Source organism: Vicugna pacos, chromosome 11 (assembly GCF_048564905.1).
Source record: "Vicugna pacos chromosome 11, VicPac4, whole genome shotgun sequence".
NCBI lineage: Eukaryota > Metazoa > Chordata > Mammalia > Artiodactyla > Camelidae > Vicugna > Vicugna pacos.
In genome coordinates this window covers 72,900,722-72,917,730 of record NC_132997.1, presented here as the reverse complement: position 1 = coordinate 72,917,730, position 17,009 = coordinate 72,900,722, and the positions used below count along the sequence as shown (strand labels likewise).

The 17,009-nt window shown below is 43.0% G+C and overlaps 1 protein-coding gene across 22 annotated transcripts in view; it reads left to right on the top strand.

The window, feature by feature from the left end:
* Positions 1 to 17,009, top strand: part of SORBS1 (sorbin and SH3 domain containing 1) — a 208,518-nt gene that overhangs the window by 143,815 nt on the left and 47,694 nt on the right. For 14 of the 22 annotated variants that reach the window (XM_072971634.1, XM_072971619.1, XM_072971639.1 and 11 more), the window contains 4 exons: positions 5,600 to 5,647; positions 5,772 to 5,901; positions 7,584 to 7,698; positions 13,059 to 13,142. In XM_072971634.1, coding sequence (XP_072827735.1) covers positions 5,600 to 5,647; positions 5,772 to 5,901; positions 7,584 to 7,698; positions 13,059 to 13,142 — 377 coding nt within the window. The remainder of the gene's footprint in view (positions 1 to 5,599; positions 5,648 to 5,771; positions 5,902 to 7,583; positions 7,699 to 13,058; positions 13,143 to 17,009) is intronic. The other 8 variants (XM_072971626.1, XM_072971640.1, XM_072971627.1 and 5 more) reach the window with 1 other exon arrangement.

Genomic DNA, 17,009 nt, shown 5'->3' with positions numbered 1-17,009 from the left:
ATATTTCAGGTGTACAGCAAAGTGATCCAGTTTTATATATATGTATATGTATATGAGGTTATTTTCCATAATAGGTTATAGAATTATCATGTTTTAATTCCTACACGGCTAATCATTTTATAATATTTGAGACCACTCTGGGACAGAAGCAGTGTTATGTCTGATTACTCTTTATTTCAGGGGGCAGTTGGCAGGAATTAGGGCTAGGAAATTTGGGAAAAGTAGAATGAATTCAGGAGTCTTCTTGCAATTGCACTCTATACCCGGATCATTAGAAAGCTTATCAAAAATAAAAATAATTTACCAGAAATCCTTTGGGAGGGACTTTCAAATAAGGCTAAGCAGATGAGTTTTGCTTTCTTTTTCTTTTAAACTTTCACTTGACTCACTCTCTCTTGTCTACCCTTCCTTCCTGACCCAAAGCTACTTGTCTCTCTCTTAAAGGCACATGTCCTTGCCCAGCATCTGCCACTAGATCTTTTTGATTGTTGGGGGCAGGAGAGGGGATTTGATGGGGACAAGAGCCAGCCCCACCCACCACTGCACCCAGACCGTGGAGGGGCTGCTGGGGTGAGTCTTCAGACATTAGAACCCATTTGGCCATGTCAGGGTAATGGGCTATCATATCAGCCAGAGGTGAGATTCCAGAGGCCAGCTTTCCCCCTTGCTTTTCGATGTCTCCTCCACTGCTGTAGGCTTTTGGTGGCCACTGCCACCTCCTGGTGAAGTGACTCAAGACACCACCTCAAGTCATCCTTGTGATGTGGTTGTGGTGACATATTACTTCATAGTGGTCTGTCTTGTTGAGCTTTTTCCCTATTGCTAGGTGAGGATGCACTAAGGCAAGGATTTAGGAGGCTAATTTTCCCAGGCACATCCATATTTGAGCTAAAATAATCCTCTACTGGCCTTCCAGGATTTCTAAGAATAGCCTTATTTTGCTCAAGTTCAAGCAGATAGTCTATTGTGGAGATGCCTGGCAGGGATCTGTGCCTCCTGCCCGAGTTCCAGCGGGTACTGCCCAGAGGAGGGGCTTAGTGCTCGCAAGCAGTCAGTCACCTTTGCTCCCCCAACGAGGGCTGCCAGCCTAGCACGCACAGAAGTCTTTGGCCTGCGAGATAGTTGAGAGAGTAGCAGTTAGACCCTTTCTGCCTTCAAGGGAGGAACGCCCCGGAGGTGAGGACGGTGAGTCGTTCCAGCCCTTGGTCTAACCACGCTTCCACTCCTCTCACTCCTGTCCTGCTCCGCCTCATTCTCTGTGCTCCTTTAGATCCTATTTTTTTAAGAACAACTTTATTGTGGTATAATTTCTGTACAGTAAACTGCACATATTTCAGATGTACAATTTGATTAATTTTGATAGATGCGTACACCTATGAAACCAGAGATTGACACATTGTAACTAACTATACGTCAGTTTAAAAAAAGACACAAATGAACTAATTACAAAACAGACTCTCAGACACAGAACAGATTCTGGTTTTTTCTCAATTTGTCTTCTGGAGCTATGCTATGCCCTGTAGGGGTCTTTTTTTCATTATTTAGAATTTGACTGCCTCTACCTGGAACGTAGACAGCGTTGGGGCACTTCCCTCAAGCTCCTGGACTATTTCTGACCATCTTGCCCCACTTTCCCTTTTTCTTATTCTTTCTTTCCAGTCCCACCCGGATGTTATACCTGCCTCTGCATATGTCTCTTTCTCTTTGAACATTTTTGTTTGTGGTGTGGGTATGTGAGTCTGTCTTAACACCTTTCTCTAAGTGTGTGGGATAAAGCAGGAGAAGGAATTAATTTGAGCAGTGGGAAAAGATTATGTTAAAAATGAGCCACTGATATTAGAAAAATAATTTTAAGTTTAAAGGCCTCACAAGTGCATAAAATTGAAACTCAATTAATATAGGCCAGTATTATGCAAATCTTGCTTTTTGCCCATCATCCCATTTTGGTCAATTACACACTTTTTACAGAACAGCCATTCTCAAGCAGTACTTTCTTCAGTGTCTTTAAGATTATTATAAATTCTAAAAAAAAAAGCCACCCCAGAAGTCTTTCTTAGAAAAGAAGTTCATTTAAAGTCGCTGTGGTTGAAAAGACAATTATGTGCCTCCTGGCAGTTTTGGGAGAGTAGCTGTCCCCAAACGGAGCCTCCAAGGACAGATTGTCAAAGCCTGGAGGGCAGTCATTGGCATGTAAACACCAGAGCCCAGCAGGGGTCTTCAGGGCCCAGAAGCGAGCTGCTCGCCCCGAGTAAATGCTGCTTAGTGTTAGAGCTTCCTGGAAGTCACTGGCACAGGAAGTTCTGAGTGTTGCTGCCAAGGTTTGATGTTTGCTGCTTGGGGCTCTGAGGGGCACAGTCAGCAGCATGTGGCTCCACCGCGAGTGGGAATCACAAGATCCCGGCTCTGCTGAGTCCACTAGGGCGTTCTCTGAAAGAGCTCTTGGAGAAATAGTGAAAGCAGGATTTCATGCATAGACAATGTCCGTGTTCATAAACTGAGAAACATTTCATTCAGTGTGTCTTAACTATGACGAAACATGCAGCTACCCAGTTTGGCTAGTTCTGGCGTATAGAAATGCAGAAGCTGAGCCTTACACCCAGTTTCCCATTCAGTGGCATTTCCAGCAGCACCCCTACGTGCCCCAGGGTAGACTTAGCCTGCCAGGAGAAGGTACAGGGAGCAGCAAGTGAAAGATGTAGCAAGACTGACTCAACTTTCCCCATCCCCCTGGAGAAGACCAGGAGGAGAGCTAGAAGTGTGGTGGTGTAACTCAGAAAACTGGCTTACATGTCACCAGGGAGGAGGTGATGCAGAAAAATAGAGCAAAGGCTTGGAGGGCTAGAAGTCAGCCTGGCCGACACTGCAGTGCGTGACTGGAGTTTCAGAATAACGCCCTCCCCTGCCTCTTCTGATTATAATGGAGTAGCTGCCGTTCTCCAGGATCGGGCATGTGAGTCTGGAGTCCATCCGTCCCTGTCACAGGGCTGTGGGCAGCATGGAGAAGTGGGGTCGGAAAGACCTGGAATCCATTCCTGCTTTGTCTTTCTCCCTGTGCAGCTTAACCTCCCTGGGCCCCAATTTCCTTGTCTCTGCCATGAGATATTTACATACCTCCAGGAGTTTTTGCAAGAATTAAGTGAGGTAATATTAGCAAGTTACTGCTTACTATTGGGCACTTAATAATGAGAGCGGCTATTATTTTTACTCATAAGCGTAGGTAAAATTCGCTTCCATTAGGTTTGCAAGACAAACATTAAAAATTAACAGAATCAATTACACATCCCCTGGAACTTGTCCTAGCTGCTGATGTTCAGATGAGTCTGTGCAACTTCAACTTGCCCACTTGAAAGTTGATGAACTGAAATCCATGTGTCAGGTTCGGATCCCCTGGACAAGGGAAAAATGAAAAGCTTGTTCATAGAGACCCCCTTGCCCTGTGCTAGCCTGGGATGGGGGAGCTTTCTTTTTCCACCCACACCAGATAAGTAGCTTTAAGAACATTCAGTCATTCAGACTTCTCTGTTGCCTTCACCTACCCCCCGCATCTTTTCTTCTAACTTCCAAAATACACAAATTAACTCCCCAAGCCATGCTGGTTTTTTCCATCTCAGAAGAACTATTTCTCATTTTCTTCTAACAAGTCTTGTAGAAGTCCATATTAGAAGGCTCTAGGGAGCAGCAAAAAAATTTTAAAGAACTGAGATTTTTTTAAAACAATCGTTGAATATTTAAAAGCCATTTTTCTGCCATGAAATCTTTGCTCATCTCCAGAACCAGGTAATCGTTATAAATTAACCCTCATTTTACCATCTGCTGATAGGCTGTAATTTCTCCATGATTCAGAGAGATACAGGGTTTTGATCTAAAACGGTAGGCTGGATTTTAAGCAGTACCTACACTGGTTCCTAACTAAGCTAATTTTTCATTTGACAGGCACCATTTTTCCAATCAAATCTCTGCAATCAAAGGTGATTTTTAGTTTCTTTGATGCTGTGGCATTTTATCATCAGAAGTTCTATTAAAAAAAAAAACAGGCAACACAAAATTCTTCAGAATGGTACTCAAATGTATGTTTCTGGATCCCATTTATCTCCTCTGCCCTGTTCTCAAAAGTTGACATAAATAGGCTTCCATATTCAGTTGATAACAGGGTAAGACTTGGCTGTGTTGGTAGAAGAACTTTAAGCCATGTTCCACTTTAAGGATAGGAATTAGTCAATATTAAAAGCAAAAAGAGGGAAGAAGGAGAAAAGATAGCTTGGTACCTGAAGCCTTTCTGTTACTGGCGCTGGGGAGACCCGGGACAGATAAAATGGGGAGAGGAGAGGAGGTAGAAGGGGTGATAGAGAGGTTGTTTTTGAATGCTACTCAAAATAATAGCAATGTAAGCTTTAATTACATTTTATAAAATATTCTGGCCTTTTCTGCTCTGAATCTTAAAATGGTTTGCATGGAGACAAGGACTTGATTGACACTTAGCCATCAACCTGTTACATCAGATTCTTTGACTTGTCTTTGCAGGTTAGTCCATATGCTTTATTAAAGTTGTTATCAATTTTAAGGGAAGGAGTTGAGTCTTGATTTTGCATTCGTTAATTCTGAATTCAGGTTAGTGAGCTATTAGAAAACGGAGAAGGCTGACTGTTTCAGCCCGAACTCCTGTTGGAGAAACACTTCATTCAGAGGGATCATCGTGGTTGTAGTCACTAAATATGCTGTGTTTCCAGAATGGTCCCAGTTGAAAAATCTGTTCCCATGAGCGCACCTGTGGTCTCATTTTTAGTTCAGCACAGGTACTTCTGTAAAGGGTTCAGGTCTGGACTTGGGTTTGCAAGTCGTAGTGCCCTGGTGTTCAGCTTGTGCTGCGCCCTTGGAGAACCAGCTCACACCACAGAAGCCCATGTGAGTTTGATTTGTTCCAGAGTCACAATTTAGACACTTACCCAAGCAGCATCTTTGCAGAGCAAACCGTATAACCACAGTGGCTGTGGATGTGCGGTGTTCCAAGGAACGACAGCTGTGTGAGGAACCAGAATAAGGTGAAATCAAAACAAAGGATTATGATGGCTTTCTCAAACTGTTTTCTTAGCTGCAGTGCCTCTTTGCTAAATGATATTGTATGTGGAACCTTAGCATATAAAACAGGTCCCAGCTGAGCAGGGGAGCTGGAACCCACACCTCTGGGCCTCCCCATCCCACCCAGCAGCAGGCCTGGGGGCTCTGGAACTCGGCATGGTAGACCAGAGACAGTGTGAGCACCCAAGCATCCCTCTCGGCCCCTGTTTCTCACTCAGACAGGCTGGGGTCCAGCTTTGCTTGTGGAATTTCTCTTGAGAGGATCTTTGGCTATTTGTCCCCATGCTGGGGACAGGAGCAGATGTTGTGAACTACAGGGCTGTCTGATTGGGTGGGATCTCCAAACCCAGCTCTGAACAGTGGTCTGCCGTGGGGCAGCTTCCGGTGCTTGGCTCCTCCTCTGTCCGCTGGGCTCCCTGGTGTGGCTGGATGCCGGTGCAGGACGGGGGAAGCGGGGGACGTGTCACTTGGTTCTCTTACCGTAACTGAATGTCTCCTGATTATGTTTTGTTTTGTTCACTAGATGATGATTCAGATCTGTACTCTCCTCGATATTCCTTTTCTGAAGACAGTAAGTGACCGAGAATTTCTTGGTTGCAGGGGAGGAAGGGAGGGTGGTGAATGAGGGAAGCCATCTTCCTGTTTTCAGTTTTCATCTGTTTTAAAAGTCTTTTGCACCCCTTTTCCTTCTCCAGCAAAATCTCCCCTTTCTGTGCCTCGCTCAAAAAGTGAGATGAACTATATTGATGGTGAGAAGGTAGTTAAGAGGTCGGCCACACTTCCCCTCCCGACCCGCTCTTCTTCGCTAAAATCAAGCCCAGAGAGGTAAGTGCTCTCATCCACAGACTACCGTGAAGTACACCACTCTGCTGAGTCAGGCAGCCCTGAAGCCAGGAGTCAAGCTCACCTGATTTTGAATCCCTGCTCTGTCACTTATTAGAAGTGACTTACTTTTTCTGAATCTCAGTGTCCTCATCTGTAAAATGGGGATACATTTTACATTTGTAGGGATGTTTCAAGGATAAAACAAGATCATGCACATAACATTTCTAGTAGTGCCTGGCTCATAGTCTGGGCTTAAATGATGATAATTACCATCACTTTTTACCTTTTCACGAGAGAAATCTTAGCTGTAAGATTTGTCATGTGTTTTTATACACTTTGTGCATGTTCGTGGCCTGTAGCAGAGAATATCATTTTAAAATGATGCCACATTTAAATATCTATTTACTTAGGCAACACGTTATCAAAACATAAGGCTTGGACTGGTTGTCCTGATGACGTTAGTCATCTCTTAATGCCCGCAGTAGATGACCCAATTTTCTTTCATTGAGTCTTACGCCTCTGAAACAGCCTCCTGTGCCCTCTGAACCAGGGTCCCAAGCATCTTACAGCTCTGTGTTCCACCACTGCTGAACAAAAAAAAGGCTCTGGCCAGACTATTATTTACTTTTCCCTTTAATACACAGTCAATTTTATACCTTCATACGTTTTCCATCTTCCTAGACAAATGAAATTCTGTTATTAAAATCCCACATGTACGTAAGTGACATCTGCGTGAGGCGTTTGATAATTAACTTGGAAGGAAGACTGGGTACGCCCATAAATCCTTCTGAGTGCATTCATCAAGCTCCTACTGGATGCATTCTGCTTGCAGATTGAACCAGATGCCATGGAGAAATTTAAACATATCTCAGTCATTGTCCCTGCCTTCAAGAAGTGTACAGCCTTGCAGGGAAAGCTGAACATAATCAGAGTGCAAAGTGCAATTATGTGCATGCATAAAAAAATTTGCAGACAACCTCCGAGGATTCATGTATCCTCTGAAACACATCCCTGGATCAGGTTAAGTCTTTGTGCAAAGGCTGCAGTTTTGGTGATTACTGGGGTGGGGTATGGAATAGGAAGGAACATGGTTATAATAGCAGATAACACTGACTGAGTGGTTACTCTGGGCCTGGTGCTCTGCTAAGTGACTTACATGCTGAGACATCCTGCTTCTTTTAATCCTGACAACACCCCCATTTTTCGGATGAGGAAACTGAGGTAACAAGATGAAGTGCTCGGCCCAGATCACCTAGTTCGCAAGTGCTGTCGCAGGGGCTGGAGCCCCAGCTGACGGGCTCCGGGACCTGCGTTCTCTCTCGGGCACTAGCGTGAGTGGAAGTACAGGCATGTTTGGGGAATGATAAGCTCCCGAGAGCAGAGCAAGGTGAAAGATTTCTCCAGAGCGAGCTTTGCTCCGGCTGCTGCTTCCCCTCTTCTCTCTCTCTTCCCTCTGCTGCCTGGTGCCTGGTTGTGAGCTCAGGACACTGCAGACCTTTTGTGAAGCAGAGATCTAACTGGTTGTTTTAAGAAGGAAACCAGCACAACTAAATGCTGCGTGCTGAGTCCGATTTTGTGCCTCAGATACAAAACTTCCTTGATTAGACTACCGTCAGCCGAAGTCAGACCTGTCGGATGCCAGTTTTCATGAAAATAGCACTAATAGGATTTTCTTTCTACAGAAACGACTGGGAGCCCCCAGATAAGAAAGTGGATACAAGAAAATACCGGGCAGAGCCCAAAAGCATTTACGAATATCAGCCGGGCAAGTCCTCCGTTCTGACCAACGAAAAGATGGTAATGTGCACACTGAAGTTCTTTTGTCTCACCCTGCCCGTGTTCTTTAATCCGGATGCGTTGTGCACTTGGATTTCATTCTTTCTCCCTTGAGACAGACTTGCTTTGTTTAGAAGACAATGAAAAAATGAAGTATTTTTACCCTTTTCATTTTTGCAGGTATTCACAAAATAAGTCCCGAGAGTCTGCTCTGAAAGAACCCTCTCCTTGTGGCTTTGCTGCTGTTTCTGTGCGTGGTTTTCACTAATTTAAAAAATAGTTTTCTAATGTAAAGATTGATTTTGCCACTGTCTTTTTTAAAATGTTTAACCATTCATTTATCAGGCTTGTTACTAACTGGACTGCAGTCAGGGTTTTTGCTGTTGTTTTTTTTTTTAAAGGGATGCCTTATTTGCATAAACTTGTGGAAGCTACTAGTACTTCATCAAAAGCCAAATAATTTGTATGATGATGTGACTGGGGGGGAAGAAAGCCCCAGGCTGTTAAAACCTGCCTCTTCTGACAAATGTAATAGGACGAATTTCATATCCAATCTGGTTTATGGTTCCCTACGCGAGTTCACAGCTCCAAACAACTACAGCGGGGATGGCCTGTAGGAGCCTGGTGGGCCGCCCTGCAAAAGCAGGGAAGGATTTTCACAGCCTGAGTAGCTTCATGTCTGCCGATCACGCTTCCTTTTATTCACCCTTCATTAGAAAAAGTTGGTTTGAGAATTCTGACCGTGGTTAAGGGGATCCTCCACAGCTCCGTAAACAGTGCAGCCCCCAGCCGTGCCAGCAGGTCGGAATGACCGTGCTGGGGACTGGCTCTTGTTAAGATGCTGTTACCGGTGGCACGAGTACAGAATAATTAGGCCTCGGAAATGAGGGTTCAAACTATTCCCTGCATGCCCCCCCACCTCTTTTGCTCTACATATCTTTAAAGAATAATTGATTTGACTTTTACTAAAATACAGAGGTGACATCTTTAGAAGCACAAAGGGATAAAGGTTCACCAGTTCACAAAAATGCTTCGGGGTTGTCATTCTGCTGCATTTCCTGTGCAGCACAGTTATTTTAAGCAGAAAGTTCTGAGGGGAGCAGAGAGGTTCGCCTCTGGCTCAACCCTTTGGTGGAGGTTCTCTCTCTGTTAGAAGGTTGCAGACACAGACACGGAAGGTCACCTTCCACACAGGTGTTCCTGGAAAGAAAGTCCCGCCCTTTGAGTACATTCCTGACACTTGAATAGGCCATGGACACATCGTCACATGTCAAGACACTTCAGTGATTTTAGAGACCCTGCAGGCCTTCGGGTGCTTTCATCTTGGTAATATTATTGTTCGTAGATGGTCATTGCTTTCATGGAAGGCTTGGCCCTTAATTTCTCCTTTGTTCCTTCCTCCTTTCCTTGGGTCCTAATATTTTGACCACTGTTCAAAACTAGGGGAAAAAAAAAACCTCGTTTTGTTTTTCTCATTGATACCACAGTGGTCATAGTACCGTCCGTAGCATCATCCTTGGGATTTTTATATTGTTTTTACAAACCTCCAAAAGTCTCTGGTTTGCCAGAATTTGAGAAACCTCTTTTCCCCAACCACCACACACACACATGCTCGCGCGCACACTCACACACGTTTTTGTTGTGTTAACTGTAACTAAGTATACCAACTAGAGACAGAGGTAGAATCTAAATTTGCTCTCAGAAATGCACATCTCCTTTTAGGGGGAAAAAAACCCACTCCCCACCACCAGTTTTCTTTTCCAACTGGAAGTGCTCGTGTCTGCTTAAGCCTGGTGGTTTAAATTGTGACCTCCCAGGCACATGTACCTGTTGTTTGCCAGAAGAGTTGAAGGGTTGATGCCTTAGAGCTCGTCTTGTCCCCGGGGTGAAGTCACAGCATCCCAGACAAGCGCTGTGCTACCTTCAGATCCCCCCAGGAGAGTCACAGCCTTGGTGACCTGTTCAGCTGTTCGGCAAACTCAGATGACTTTCTTCACAGCTGTTTGGTGCCCCTCTTATCAGAGTGTGAGTCCGTGTCCTTCTCTCCTGGCCTTGGGAGAGGGGAGCTATTGGTCAGTCCCTGCTTTGTCCGAAATAGCTTTTTTTCAGGCTGCGTTTCTTTTACTTTCCCCCAGAGTCCCTTACAGAGCTGAATGTCAGCTCACTTCAACAAATATATACAATTGACCCTTGAACAACACAGGTTTGAACTGCGTGGTCCACTTACCTGCAGATTTTTTTTTCATTATTAAATACTACAGTGCGACATGATCTGTGGTTGGTTGAATCCCTGGATAGAGAGAAACCATGACTATAGAGGGCCAACTATGGGATTTTCAACTGCGTGCACCCCTAATCCCTGTGTTGTTCAAGGGTCAGCTGTATAAAGTAATGTTTATGTGCTAAGCCCTGGCTTAGATGCTGGGGTCCCTGCTTCCCCAGGGTGTAGTGGGAAGGAAGGACATTAAAATAGTAATTATAGGTATATATTTGGAAGCGTAAAACAAGGGGACTTACCCAACTTGGTCTCCGCCCGAGCCACAGTCACCTTGAGTTCCTTCCTGACTTCTCAAATTTGTCACTCACCCCTGCTTTAGCTTGGCATCACCTGCAAACTTAGTGGGCCTGCCCGCTTTCATGGGGACTGAGAGAGGGTAAAGACACTGGATTGGGAGTCAGAAGACCTGAGTTCTGAGGTCACATTCCAACTCTGCCTTATGTTTTAGGGCATCACATAACCTTTCTGAACCACAATGTTTTCATCTGTGAAATAGTTGTTATCTGGCCTGCCAACCAAACTGAAGTGTGGAGTGAGCAGATCCCATGTGATAATGTGGGTAAAAGAACTGTGAACATTATAAAGTGTTGTGTAAATGAACGTACCACATTCAGATTATTTAATTAAAATTTGAAGCTAGTCTCTGGCTCCTGTCCAAGCAGCAAGACTGTCCTTGGGGACAATCGGGCATTTCCCTCATGAGTCACCTGTTCTTTCTAAGGATGTTGCCAAGCTGGGAGAAGATAGCCCCTGGGAGCAGGGAACTTAGCCTGGCCTTGTGGAATCTGCTCTGCCTGCCAGTAGAAAGAGCCTGTTCTGCAGCCAGAAGGATGTTTTCTTTTTGCCCGCTCCATAATTGGACCTATGGTGGAGTTATAAATGGCAGAATCAAACACAGTGTGAGTGCTGTGTGGCGTTGCCCCTTTAACTTTCTCTCTGAGCAGCTCAGAGCGCTGAAGCCAGCTGCTCTGGGCCCAAGCTGGTGACATATCTCCTCATTCAATTCTCAGCACAGTATTAATCTCAGCAGTAAAACAATCTGCAAACAACCTTTGACAATAAAATGGGTTAATTCCTTCTGAACTGAGTACCAAAATATTTAGGCAGTTTTCTAAAAGAGTTGGTACATTTTATTTTAGTTTTTTAATGAAAAAAAAAAAAACCTATTCCCAGAGAGCAGTTTATAAATAGTCTTTTAAAATAATAAACATGAGCGGGAGGTAGGGTGTAGCTCAGTGGTAGAGCGTGTGCTTAGCATGCATGAGGTTTTGGGTTCAATCCCAAGTCCCTCCATTAAAAATAAATAAATAAACCTAATTATCCCCACACACACACACAAATATAAAATAAAATAATAAACATGAAATGGGTTTCCTGAAACCCCATCATGTAAGGATCCAGGGGGTCCCAGTGTCTACACTGCCCCTCCTTGTAACTGTTGTACCTCATTTCACTCAATAAACACAGAAGCCACTTAGAATCCATTACTTCACGTAATTACAGAATCTACTGAAAAGGAACATGGATTCCCCTTCAGGACTTAAGCCCTGCATCCCTCCAGACAATTGGAGGAAGTTTTACTCTGGATACAAGAGGACAGTCTGTTTCCATATATATTTCCCTTTGATTTCAGCTAAGTTCTATCCAGTTAATTTCAGTGAAAGAAAAATTCTCTGCCAGGTCTCCCTCTGTTTAAAGCAAAAGCAGAAATAATGGTAAAGATTCTTATAGGGGTTTTAGAAGAGATTGGTAAAGGTCACCTAGAAAGTTTGCAGCCATTTCAACGAGCTACTAAAGGCCTGTTAACTGAATGTTCAGAAAAACACACCTGGGAGGAGCTGCTTTGTGGGGGAGTCACTTGGAGATGCAGCCAGTTTCCTTTCTCTTGTGTTGTAGCCTTGAGGGCCTGAAGTTTCTGTATGATGTTTTCCACCTCTGTGGAAAATGTACATTTTCTATTTCATATAGTTGTCAGAATATCACCATCTCTCTCTTTTGTGATTATCAAGTTTTTCTGAAATGTATTTACACATATGAATTAAGCTAGCACTTTTGTCTGACATGAACGTATCTCCAGTTTGTGAAGGGGAAACCTGATTTGCTTTCCAGGCATTCATTTTCCAACTAATTGTTTCCAGAAACACATGCTCTTCCACAGAGCAAGGTACCAGAACGTCCTAAATATTTGATGAAACATGAAATCCCATGGAATCATATTATCAGTCTGTGAACCACCTCTTAAGAGTTATATAAAATGAGAAATCTAACTTATTTTTGTAATATAACCCAGAAGTTTTTTTCCCTTGTTGTTCTGTGATCTGTCTTGTCCAGCTTTTCCCTCACTTTGTTTTTTTTTTTCCAGTTCTTTAACATTTATTTCTTAGAACTCAAAGTGTATTCTGTCTGTATTCATCCCGCACAGATGCTTGTTTAAAATGTTTTTTCACTTGTATCTTCTGTTTTTACTTACATCATCTTTCACTTTACTGTGTGTGGAACATGGTTTCTCACCTACTCATGTGCCATTAAAGATGCAGTATTAACAAACTGGCTTTTATAAAAGCGTCAGTATTTGCTGTTTATTTTGAAAGCCTTAAGGCAGACTTGCAAATGAGTACTAAAACTGTACTAGCCCATAAGAAGTGTTCGCTCTACTTATCTGGCGTGGATGTCTCAATGTTTGGTGTGTTCGCCAGGTTATTTGGTGGTAACTAATAGCTCTTTGTAAAGGGGAAATAAGGGCTCTCTCTTCTCCCACCTCCCCGACAGTTACTGAGGAATACTGTTACGCCCGTATTCAGAATTGTTGTGACAGCAGCAGCGCTCTCCATCTGCAGTCCCTCTGCCTGGGAACCGAGAATGATTCATGCCCTGCTCCCTACCTCAGTGTGCCTGTTTTCATAAACACATCCTTTCCCGCCTGTGTTAGCTCCCTGATTTTGCTATTGTCAGTTTGAAAAAGAAAAAATGGATGATTGCTGCTGTTGAGTGCAGGTGCTGTATATTTCTGGAAACCACTGCATCTCTACTGGCCGGTTCCTATGTAATCTCTGCATAATGTTATCCTTCTCTCTCTTCCATTTCCCTATCACCAACCCTATAGAGTCGGGATATAAGCCCAGAAGAGATAGATTTAAAGAATGAACCTTGGTATAAATTCTTTTCGGAATTGGAGTTTGGGAAACCGGTAAGTTTAATAGCTTCAGCGGTTATAGACACCTTTTTAAATAATGCTCTTGATGCATTGTTGCTGCTAAAGAATTAGATCTATTTGTAAGGAACTCAGGCCGTGGGGAGCAGCCTTACTGGCTGTCAGTGGTGGGACTGTCTAGTCTCACTACAGCCTGTAAGCTTTCTATTGCTTTGCTTCCCCAAGATCAGACAGTGAGCTCTGGAAAGTATTTCTTGGCTAGAAGATCCCAGGGAGACACAGCTAAAGCATTACTTGTCTAGGACCTCCTACCAGTAGCAACAAATATAACACACCTTGTGGATTGCATTATTTCAGCCATTGATTCAGTTTCTTGACCAAAGTCTTGTCCTGAAGACAAGCAGGAAAACACATTACACACTGAGAAGGACCAGCATTGTCACTGCTTTAAGTAGAAATTTTAAAAGCACATATGCAAGGAAAGTGCCACAGCAAGCCAAAAAGGGCTTCTCTGTGCAGATGTGATCTGCGGATGCCACCCCATCACAGGTGACTTTTAGGGAATGATTCCTGTTAGGTAAAGTACTATTTCCCAAAATTAGAAATGGGAGCTAGTAATGCTAGCAAACTTAGTGTTCACCCTACTATCCTATAGCTTCCCTGTGATGTGTCTGAGTTGACTTTGGTACAAATTGATTTTTGGCACTTAAAAGAGAATTTTCTTGACCCTGCACCCAAATGAATATCAAACAGAAGGGAGAACTGAGCTCATTTTTCCACTGGAGATGACTGGAAACTGACTTTAAAACTTCGTTATTTTAAAGTCTTAATTACGACAGCCACAAAAAGAATTTACAGGTGGTGGGAATAAGCATATAAAACTAGAACATTTTATTAGATGTTTATATGAGACTTTAAGCATTGAATCCAGCATTTGAATCACTGTGATTTAGAACGATAGTTTTATTTGCAGATAGCAATTAACTTTATAGTTCAGTAAGATGTCAAATTCCCTAGTATTTTTTTCTTTCCCTAGTGTATTTTTTAAGACAAAGACAGCAGGTGCTCTTGAATTGCTGATTTGATTTAGTGATGCTGAGCTTTGACTGTTCAGGCATCTTCTAAGTTAGGAGCACCTAACTTGCAAACACCTTGCTTGTAGGAACAGGCATTCCTCCCACCTTGTCCCCTCCCAGACACTGCCGCCTCATAGCAGCTAAGGGGTCATGAGTGAACAGCGCCACCTAGTGACCAGTGGAGAGAAACATATCTAACCCAAAGTGCACCATCTCCTCCCCTCCCCAAAGCTTTGGTGCACACCTCACTTCTCTCTCTCCCTTCTTCCTCTGCTGCCCACCATTCAGATATGAGTGAAGCCTACCTCAGGCAGTCTTTTCCGCATGCAAATGTTTAACAACATCCTAACCCTTTTTCTTTTTCTTAAAACCTACTCAATTATCTCACGGATCTTTTGAAATGTAGGCCCCTCCCACACCCCCAAAAGGACCATGATTGGTGTACGTAACAATAATGCCATACTTTCATCAGGAAAAGCAAAAGCTATTAGTTTTAAATTATGTATAATAAGGAGTTCATGCCACTGATTTTTGAAGTCCTTTTCAGAATTCACAAATTTCTAGCTGTCTAATGTGCCAAATAACCAAGTTTTACTGAAATACTGACTTTTAGGAAAAGTTACGAAGCCATTTTTTTCTAATTAGTTGTGATTGATTTGTTTTTTTTACTTAATCTGTCATTTGTAAATACTTCTATTTTTGTTAGCAATAGACAGTATTTCAGTCACAGCATACTTAAATAGGCTCTGTGAATACTTCAGTAAATGAACAGTGTTTCTACTGGAAACTGTGGTGTGAGCACCACACAGCCAATCCAGACAAACGTTGAGAACACAGTCCATTGTGTATTGGGACCTTCCTATCATTTGTACTCCCGCCCTGTTGTCCTAACTGCCTCTTAATTATTTAAAGACTTAGAGATGTCTTTAAATAAGAGATGCTTTTCTACAATGTCATTTTCTCTGACCACAGAGTATTTCTTGCATAGACCTTAGAGTCCTTAAATGGGACTAGATGGGGCTTTTGAAGACTTGCCAAAATGACTAAGTCAAGTGCCCTTACCCTGAGGAACAGCGTTTTGATGGACAGGTCCTTATGGTCCAAGGCGTCCTAAGGGTGGGCTTATCATATAGTTGAACCAAGTTGATGACTGGCTATTATTTCCAGGGTTTGGGAAGGTGTAGTGGGGAGAAACATTTTCTTCTCTTCAGTTCTCTCCTACCCCAGTCAACTCTGGGCCACAAAAGAGCAAGAGACACAAGGAAAAGGCATTTAAACCGTGGAAATTGTTTTGGAAGATTTTCTAGTCATTCAGAAGCAGAATGAAATGAAAACTATCAAATCATGTGGATCATCATTTTTCCTTTTTATTCCACACCCACCCAGGCTCTGCTTCCCCCCAGGGAGGAAAGCCTGCCTGAGCTGAAGGCGTTTACCCTGCACTCCCTTCTTCCTTGGCCCCTTTACTAAAAGGCACACAAAAGAAGCTGAAGTTTCAGCGAGCTCCTGACAGTAACACCTTTTTGTTCCAACAAGTTGTTGCCGAATATCAAATAATTCAAGACTCCGTAGACCATTTAGGGGAAGATTATTTAAAACAATTCAATTTGTAAACACTGTCTTTTTTTTTTTTTGCAGTAAGTAAAGAAATGAATGGGGGTGCTGTCAGTGAGTTTAAAAAGTCTTCTTCCCCAGATGAACATTCCAAGTGTATTAAGCACTTAAAAATGAGTGAATATTGTTAATGGCGCTCACTTTACAAATTGCAGAATGTGTGTATACAGAGATCCCAGTTGATGTCAGTGGTGAAGGCACCCTAAATCAGATTACTTGTCATTTGTAAATTCATTATAAAGGGCCTGGGTGTCAGCTTTTTCTTCTTTCCCTGCCCTAATTTCTATAGAAACTGATGTGATTTCTGTAAATAAGCTCAAGACAAAATGTAAAACCAATTTGAATGCTTCCATAGAATTAGCAATGATGAAATTTGCACAAGATTGTAGAAGTTATTAATGGTCTCATCTTCCTGGAGGTCATTGTGTAAGAAATTTCAAGTCTAAGTAGGGAGAGAAAAGTTTACTCAGTGGGAGAAAGGTTCAGGGTTAGGAGTGGCTTGTAGCTTCCAGACATCCTACTTTCTGAATCCTTCCCTCATTAAACTTACAACTCCGGGCAGATTTCCACCTTGGGGATGCAGCTCTAACATGAAGAGTTAAAGGAGAAAAAACAAAAATAACCTTACAGGTCAGTATTTAAATTCAAAATATAAACTGTCCTCTGAGGGAGGTAGAAGGTGTGTCTTTACCACTCGCAGTGCTACCCAAGTCTAGTAAACTGGAAAAGGAGATGGTTTTAATTTATGAGATTGTCTGGTTACTCAGCACAGTACTTAACACCCATTTTGTACATAGATTTCATTGTCAGGAACCACAGAAAGCACATTTACCTCCATTTGCCCTCCATTGGTCAGATTTCCAGATCCACACATTTAGGAACACGAATGAATTTGATGGCAGGGAAGACTGCTTCAAAGACATAGGATCTCAGGGTCGATCTTGGTTGGAAAAGAACAACGAGGGATTTAAGTGTTTCCCTTTTTGTTCAAATTGGCATTCATACTCTTTTCGTCCTTTGTTCCTTTCAAAGTTTTCGGTATTTAAAATCCAACAACGATTGACTCTTGAGACGCAGACGTGGAACAAATTCCCCACTTGGCACTTCCAGCCCCCGAGTTCCGTGGGGTCCCCAGGCGGTCTCAGGAGGCAGGGCGCCCGCTCCTTCTGTTTTTAGTTCACTTTTCCGTGTTGGGACAGTTCTCCCAGTGTTG